Consider the following 9,200-nt stretch of genomic DNA (forward strand, 5'->3'; position numbering starts at 1 on the left):
ATTTTCTATACAGTCACCTCAGAATTTGGGGAAATGATGTATATTTTATAGTTGCTGTGAGGCTTTGATAAGATAATACACAGAAAAGCATCCTACAACAGGTTAGTTTCCTTCTTGTGAATATTCTCAGAAGTTAACCACAATCAGGACCACCAAAAATACAACTAAGCTGAATCTCAAACATGAAGGAATAGGAATGAGTACGCTTGCACACACTGTAATCATCAAGACAAAACAAATGTTTTCAAGTTCAGCCACCATAAAATAAGGCTAGTTTTGTTTGTTTGCTGTGCAATGACAAATGAGAGCCTCTTGTCTTATATGTCTGAAGTTTGAATTTCAGGTAATTTCTATGCTAGGAAAAAGTATAAAGTATTAATTGACTACCTGCCCACATTGAGTGCTGTGAAACCGCAGGATTCGAGAAGAGCCCAGTTATGATGAAAAGCAGAAGAGCTAGAGGTGTGGCCAGTGGTGGTGGGCTTGCCCAGCATTCACAGCCCCAGTGCCCCCCAAAAAAAAATACAAATAAAAAAGTAATAGCCTACCAGTGACAAAAGTCAGCAAGTTAGGTCTTTGTCCAGTTTAATCTTTTAACTGAAGAATTATAAATTCTTAGAAGATGGGACACACCTAACAAATATCTTGGGTATTTATTCTGTGTCTAGCAAAATGCTAGACAAGTACAGGCGGCTGGAGAGGTGAACGCGTGAATAAACAAACGCTGCCCTTGTGCTGACAGTCTCGGAATCTCTACCCAGTGGAGTGGGCAGGGAGTAGAAGGTTGGCGTAGTTCCATCTGTTCTCTTGGAAGTGCTTTACCTGGCCCATGTACACCAGTCCGCTGGCTAGCGCTTTCCTTAGGTTCTTGCCTGTGTTGGCCCACTGCTTAACAATAACTACTAGCTACTTATAACCATTATTGCTTCCCTCAGTGATAATTAAAAAGAAGTTAATTGACAGAGGAGGGCATGACTGACTCACCTGAGCAACATTTGAGAACACCTATTCATTATTCATCTTTTTGTTTCAACACAAATGGATGAAACTCTATCCTTTCATAAAACATGTAGAGGGTCCCCAGATGGAGTTCAGAGATAGAACATTTGCTTAGCATGCATAAGGCTCTGGTTTTGATCCCCAGCACCTCCAAAAAAAAAAAAAATGGAAAGAAAGAAATTACTTAATTTTTGTTTCCATTTGATTAGCCATGGATTGTTTGAGAACTTCACCGAGCAATTCCTGGATTTATCCCACTGTGATCCTCTGTTTATTTGGATTTTTCTCCATGATGAGACCCTCAGAACCATTCCTTATCCCATATTTATCTGGACCGAGTAAAAACCTGACCAGCACAGAGGTAAGTTAACATACATACATTTCTTAATGGACTTCAGTTTTACAGGACTTCAACAAGGACATAGGTCTCATTTAATTTGAAAACCTCAGTAAGTTCCATTTTCATAGTACTTGTCATACTATAGAGTTATGCTTCCTCCTCACATCTGCAAAACTAGGCAGCCAAGCACGATACCTGTATAATAGTCCTGACATTAGTCTCAATGCTTAGGAACCTTTCAGATCTTTATTGACTTTATTATACTTACCCTAAAAAAAGTCAATTCTAAGCATAGGCTCTAGTCCTAGTAAACTGGAAGGCTGCTGGGTATAAACAATATCTAATAGAAAATTTAAATATAATTATGCATCACATAACAAAGTCATCGAAGAATCTACATGATGGTGGTCCCATAAGATTGCAACAGAGCTGAAAAGGCTGAAAACTTCCTTTCATCTAGTGATGCCATAGCCAACTTAAGTCACAGTACAATGCATTACTCTTGTAATTGTATCAATGTATCAACAAATCTACCTCACTGCCATCCAAATGAAAATATAATGTGTATAATTGTGTACCATATATAGTATATGTATTTTTTCTTCTTTCCTTCCTTCCTTCCTTCCTTTCTTTTTGCTGTGGATTTAACCCAAGGTGCACTTCCGCTTACCTATATCCCCAGCCCTTTTTCTTAAATTAATTTATTTATTTTTGTAGTTGTAAATGGACATTATGCCTTTATTTAATTTGTTTATTTCTGTATGCTGTGCTAAGTCTCAAACCCAGTGCCTCATATGTGCTAGGCAAGCGCTCTACCACTGAGCCACAGCCACAGCCCCCCCGCCCAGCCCTTTTTTTATTATTTATTGTGAGTGAGACTCTCACTAAGTTGCTTGGGCTAGCTTCAAACTTGATAGTCAGTGATATCACAGGCATGTATGTGATTCCTGGCTATAATAATTCTTCTTTTAAAAAAAATCTTTATTTATTTTTATGTGGTATGAGGCAAGCACTCTACCATTGAGATACAACCCCAGCCCTAATACTTCTTAATAATAATAAGTGACTTCCTGGTTTATGCATTTACCACTTTGTGGTTTTTAATTGGTGTTTTAGAATATAGTCTTACTTGTAACAAGACAAGATTGCTATGGAACAGCATGCCCAGGACCACCAGTAGCAGCCTCCTACATCTTTATTGCTTGTGGGTGTTTACGTATCTCCTGTTTGCCGCCATCTCTTGACCACATCTTTTTCTCTTGAGAGTAATTAAACTCTGGTGTTTTGTTCATCATGGCCTGGGAGCAATAGGCTATACCATATATACCACATACCTAGGCATGTAGTAATCTATGCCATCTGGGGTTGTGTAAGTACACAAAGAAAATTGCTCAATGAAAAGTGCTCAATGATGCATTTTTCAGAATATGTCCTCTTTGTTAAGTGACACATTCCATATTTCTTTAGGTTGTTATTCAGTTTTAAAACTAGTAGGGGTTACAGTTGTGGCTCAGTGATAGAACTCTTGCCTAACTTGTATGAGGTTTTGGGTTCTATCCTCAGCACCACATAAAAATAAATAAAATAAAGGTATTGTGTCCATGTACAACCAAAAACAATTTTTAAAACATTTAGCAGCAGGTGAGACATTAACAGCTTTCTCTCCCAGCACTCCCTCCTTCCCTAGAAAGCCAAATTCTCTTACTTAAGAGATCTGTCTCACTGGACTTGGGTGGCACATGCCCATAACCCAGCAACCTGGAAGGCTGAAGCAGGAAGATGGCAAGTTCAAAGCCAGCTTCAGCAACCTAGTGAGATCCTAAGTAATTTAGCAAGATGCTGTCTTAAAATAAAAAGAGCTGGGGATGTAGCTCAGTGGTTAAGCTCCCCCTGAGTTCCATTCCCAGTACCCTCTCCCCAAAAAGATTCTTTTTCTTTATAATGAATGCAACCAGAAAATATCCCCACCGGCTAAAAGAGTATCCTGGGCTGGCTTTACCACCTCGGGCCACAGCCATGAAAACATTATGGGTGGCTCCACCTGGAGGGCTGATTGGTGCGGGTTTATTGGTGGTGAGGTGGCAGGGCTGAAAGGCAAGCCTGTTCTGTAAAATCACTTGGGGTAACGGTTTCATTACCCCCAAGCACTTCAGACAGCAAAGGAGCCAGGGATGGTAGTCACACCTGTAATCCCAGTGAGTCATGACACATAAACAAGAGGATCACAAGTTCAAGGCCAACCTTCTGAATTTAGAGAGACCTCAAAAGTAGTGTGCATCTGGGTTTAATCCCTAATACTAAAAAAAAAAAAAAAAGGAATTATTTTTTTAAGACTTGGAAAGCCAAAGGGGCAGGGGTAGCTTTTTAACTAATACACTTAACTGTACATATTATTAAAACTTAAATTTACTATAAAATAAAATTCCGATCACCCACTCTCCCAATATATTTTCCTGGGATAGTGTAAGTACATGAGTTAGATAGGATTCCCCCACCTTTCTTTGGTGGAGGGAAAGGTTCTGGTTGTTTTTGGACCCCCATGGGAAAGGGGAATATCTTTTACAGGTTACCTTAAAAATCTCTCTTCAATCATGTGATTCCACAAGAATATCTGGTGAGCTACGGAATGTGAGATACTCACTGCAAGTCCCCTAGAGATGGCTGGGGCTCATGGTCATGCTGTCTCACTTTGCAGATCACCAACGAGATCCTTCCTGTTTGGACCTACTCTTACCTGGTGCTGCTGCTCCCCGTGTTTGTCCTCACTGATTATGTCCGCTACAAGCCGGTCATCATCTTACAGGGGATAAGCTTCATCATCACCTGGCTGCTGCTCCTGTTTGGCCAAGGAGTGAAGATCATGCAGCTTGTTGAATTTGTCTATGGTCTGGTGTCGGCCACCGAGGTGGCCTACTATGCCTACATCTACAGTGTGGTCAGCCCAGAGCACTACCAGAAGGTGAGCGGCTACTGTCGGAGTGTCACGCTGGTGGCCTACACAGCAGCCTCGGTGCTGGCCCAGCTCCTGGTTTCCCTGGCAAACGTGTCCTACTTCCACCTCAACGTCATCACCTTGGCCTCTGTCTCTGTGGCTTTCTTCTTCTCACTCTTTCTGCCAATGCCCAAGAAGAGCATGTTTTTCCATGCAAAACCCAGCAAACCAGCTTCTCAGAAGACACCAGGACAGAATGCCGTCCCAGAGGAAGCCCATAGAGGTGACGAAGCAGCCCACCAAGAAGCAGGCACCCTTCCCAGGCATGGGGAGGAGAGCCAGGCCAGCAGCCCCAAGCCCAAACATGGAACTTTGAGGAGCTGCGTGCAGTGGTTCCAGGATCTGCGGGAGTGCTACTCCTCAAAGCGTCTTTTCTACTGGTCCCTGTGGTGGTCTTTTTCCACAGCGGGTTTTAACCAGGTTTTGAACTATGTGCAGATCCTGTGGGATGACAAGGCCCCATCCCAAGATTCCTCCATCTATAATGGAGCAGTAGAAGCTATTGCAACATTTGGAGGTAGGTAAACATCACTTTATCTTCCTTTGATGGGCTACATTTTAAATCCATTTCTCCAAATACTAAACATTTCCAGAGTGGTAAATAATTAGCTCTGTTCAGAAGCATGCTAATTTTTTTTCAAGATTGGAATATTCTGGAAAAATGGGAGTATCATAACCTTTTACTTAATGTTTGGGTATAGGTAAAAGTAATTCAAGATCTCAGACCTTAGAACCAAATAAATTGTTATTGAATTCCTCAGACTCCATTTCTTCATTTGGACAAGTGACGTAGTATTCCCTGTTCTTTCAGAATTGTTTTTAATATCAAAAGGAAAAAGATTTGCCTAAGTTTTTATTAATTATTTTAGAAAATACATTAAGGCTTCCAAAATCTCACTGAAAGAGTCTTGTCAATGATCTAACTAGTACTTATCCCAGCAATCCTATACACCACCAATTTTTAAAAGTAGTTGTATGTTGTTTTTTAAAAAAAAAAAAAATAAGACGTGGAAGAGGTGTGAGAGTCAAGACTCTAATATCAGAGAGAAATCTGCCTTTGAAGTTTTTTCTACAATAAATATTTACAGTCTTGTAAATGGAAACTTAAATGACAAATGAGACTTTGATGATATTTTTTAGGAAGTGAGGTTTTTCCACACCCTCATTCAAAAAGTTTCAGAAAACTCATGTGGTCTTTGTTTTGTTATTGTCTATCTTTGGGGGGCTTCGGTGTCACTCCTGAAAACCAAAACTGTGCCCAAATTGGCTCATTGGAATGATTGCTCCTACCTTCCAAATTCTTGGGGGAAATACTCCTTTGTAGATATGGCCCATTCTTAGATAACATATGGGAAAATTAATTCATCAATTTTCAGTCTTTTGAAACTTAAATGCCTTTCACTTTGTTAAGGAGAACCACAATTACTAACCCTAATTACCATCAATTATCCAATCTCTTGTCAATTATCCAATCTTCCTGCTGTGAGTAGGAACCTTTTTGGACCCTCTGCCTAGTCTAATACCTGGTATGTTATAGATACTAATTTAAAGTGTATGACAAAGTAACTGAGAAAATAGGAAATGAAAAGAGAAGAAAACCTGGATGAATAAGGATAGATCTTCATTCAGATAGATCACATAATTTTGGTGAAAGCAATGTATTCGTCTTTCAGAATTGCTCAAGAGCCGAGTGTTTGAGGTGTGTTGATGGCTTCTGTGTTTTGTTTTCAGGGGCCCTGGCTGCCTTCGCAGTGGGTTATGTGAAAATCAACTGGGATCTCCTGGGGGAGATGGCTCTGGCCATCTTCTCCACGTTCAGCGCAGGGTCTCTGCTCCTCATGCATTACACACTCAGCATCTGGGTGTGCTACACTGGCTATTTGGTGTTCAAGTCCAGCTATATGCTTCTCATAACTATAGCAGTGTGAGTATTACCAACCATTTTTTTCCACTCTTCTATTCCTGAAGTTCCTCTGAGAACTTCAGAAGGATTTTAATCAATTGCAATATTGAATGTAATTGCAATATTAAATCACAATATTGCAATCAATTGTGACATTTAATGATTGCAATATTTAATTGCAAAATTAAATTTAATTGCAATATTAAAACTACTTAAATTTAAACCTAATGCAACCAAGTCGTCTTTCCGTTTAACCATTTGTTATCTGAATATTGCTCAGATTAGTCATTCAGGAAAAAAGTTCTGCTACCTTCTAAATCAAAAGCAATGATACATTGTCTGGTTTTAATGATTTTTTTTTTTTAATTTCCAGCAATTCTTCGTGATAAAACAGAAGCAATGGTACATCATCAGGGTTTTATTTTTTTATTTCCAACAATTTTCCATAACAAGGTGTAATGTGATTTAATTATAAATGCTGAAGTTTAGATTTCATCCCTAATCTTATTTAGCTGCTTTAGTAATTTCAAGCACTTACTTTTCTGTGAACCAAATATTCTTGGGAAAGTTATAAAAAATTGAATACTCAAATAAAGTAGATAAAAATATTAAAAGAAACATGTGGTTGCCCTGATACATGGAACCAAATGGTGTTTAATCATTTCTCAAAGAAGATTTCTGGGATATAGAATTTCCTATAATCTTTGCAATTTTTTTCAGAGAGATGTTTTAAAAAATTACTAAGAATGATATGGTTCATATAAGTATAGTTAAAGCTGGATACAGGAAATGTGCTTTAGAAGTAACTAAAGAGATGAGAAACACTTGAACTTCAAGGTGCATGAAAAAAGTTGAGGCAGCTTTATCAGGTTGATTTGTTTTTAACTTGTGAAAAGTCTTTGATAAACAATTGAGGAGACATTGAGTTAGAGCTGCAGGAAAAGCATCAGGGGACAAAGGAAGGAGAAGAAACAAGTTGGCAGGTTTATTTTTCCCCTGTGTTGCCCTGGCTTAATGGGTCAAACTCTTATCTGGAGGTTTTTATTGTTGTTGGTTTTTAAGGTAAAGACTGTAAGATAGGACTATGTTTTTTCTTTACATTAAAAAAAAATTCAAAGACCAAAGCCTTTCACCTGTATTTCAAAGAATGTATTAAGAGTTTAAAAATCTATATACTTACAAATTAAATTCAGATTTACTCAATTGTACAAGCACTCAAGGTCTGGATCTTCCAAAGAATAATTCATACACCAAACTTTGTCAATGCCAGCAATTGGCAGTAAACAGATAATACTAAAAAAAAAAAAAAAAAAAAAATTCACTGGAAAACAGTATCTAAGATCAGATGACAGCCAATATTCTTATGTTATGAGAATTTAGAACACTCAGGCTTAATTTCTGGCAAGCACTAAGTTGGATAGGAGGACTTTTCCCATGTTATCCTTAATTCAGCCTTTAATGATATTTAATTCCTTTGCTCTGCCTGTCCGTGTATACTGAGGGATTTAGACAAGAAGTACAATTAACAACACTGTGTTCTCTCCAGTTGCTTTTGAAGGTAAGACTCTCCTGTAGCTTGTGGTTAAAATACTTGTCTGACATCTCATGGTAGGTTTCAGATCGCGGTGAACCTAAGCGTGGAGCGCTATGCCCTGGTGTTCGGAATGAACACCTTTATTGCCTTGGTGATTCAGACTGTCATGACAGTGATTGTGGTGGATCAGAGAGGGCTCAACCTGCCAGTCACCACGCAGGTAAGCTCCAGGACTTCTGTTTTCCTTCTCATGTAGTTGCTGGGAATGTAGAACAACTAGGTTGCCTCCAAAGTTCTTCAACAGCTAACAATATTTTGATTTCTTAAATTCCTTGGCTAGGCAAACTTAAAAACACATGATTCCTTAATTATATTATAACACCATGAAGGTCAATATTTACCTGAGTAAGGGAGGTAAGAAGTAGCCTTGGGGTCTTAAATTCTTCCTTACAGACACTGCACATAAGTCAGGCCTGGTGGTACAAGCCAAGAGTTTGAGACATAGCACAAAGCGCTATTCCAGCCTCCAAACAGGGACACCTAGATAGACCCGTGGGATCTAATGTGCTTTCACCATTGATAACAGCAGCTGGGATTTGAGTTTAGACAATCTGCTTCAAAATCGGTGACTCCCTATCCCTGAATTGCTTACATTTTCACACTTGATTCTTCTAAGATAGAAGGGCAGATTGTCTAATCAACATGACCCATCCTCAGATCCTGGGTCTCAGTTATGCCATCATCCAAGCAAACTGACAGCATCCTTCCAGGATGTCATTGACATCGGTGGTCAGATTTTATATGTGGCTAATTATTCGTTTTTCTCCAGTTTTTAGTTTACGGGAGTTATTTTGCAGTCATTGCTGGCATTTTCCTGCTGAGAAGCATATACATTCTCTACTCTGCCAAATGCCGAAAGGAGGTACAGAGCCCAGCTCGGCCACAACCAGAGGAACCCAGGAACATGGACATGGCAACAAAGCTCTGACCTTATTACATCAACTGTGGTGGTTTTCAAATCAGTGAATGGAAAGGCAGGATTTTGAGAAGGAGAGCTTGAGACGTGTCGCCACATATCGACACGGTCTGCAACTATGGGCTCCGGGGGGCCTTTTCAAAACCACAACCAAAGCTCAGCTTTGAAGCAGATGTCTGTGAGCCCAGCTGAGCTGTGTGTAGTCAGCAGGACTCATCACAGATGAACAACCCATGTTGGGGACCCCCTTGAATAGCAGTAACTGGAAATTCTAGTAACAGTCACTTGCAAACAGCATGGAAACAAACCATGATCTTGGAGGCGATGTTCCTGTTACTGAGCAGATACACTAACTGTTCTGACCCTGTTGCTTGGCTTAGATGCTCATCAGATCTAAGTAGTCAACACCTGGAACATTGTCTTGTCTGGTGAGCCATTTTTCTTCCTCTTCCCGTG

At 39.6% G+C, this 9,200-nt stretch overlaps 1 protein-coding gene across 1 annotated transcript; it reads left to right on the top strand.

The window, feature by feature from the left end:
- The first annotated feature begins 1,210 nt into the window (after positions 1-1,210).
- On the top strand, positions 1,211-8,756 carry Slc19a3 (solute carrier family 19 member 3). The gene is made up of 5 exons (XM_076866319.2): positions 1,211-1,360; positions 4,035-4,848; positions 6,063-6,255; positions 7,847-7,988; positions 8,598-8,756. The coding sequence occupies exons 1-5, from the start codon at positions 1,211-1,213 to the stop codon at positions 8,754-8,756; spliced, it is 1,458 nt and encodes a 485-aa protein (XP_076722434.2).
- Positions 8,757-9,200: the final 444 nt, after the last annotated feature.

Source organism: Callospermophilus lateralis, chromosome 9 (assembly GCF_048772815.1).
Source record: "Callospermophilus lateralis isolate mCalLat2 chromosome 9, mCalLat2.hap1, whole genome shotgun sequence".
NCBI classification, from domain to species: Eukaryota; Metazoa; Chordata; class Mammalia; order Rodentia; family Sciuridae; genus Callospermophilus; species Callospermophilus lateralis.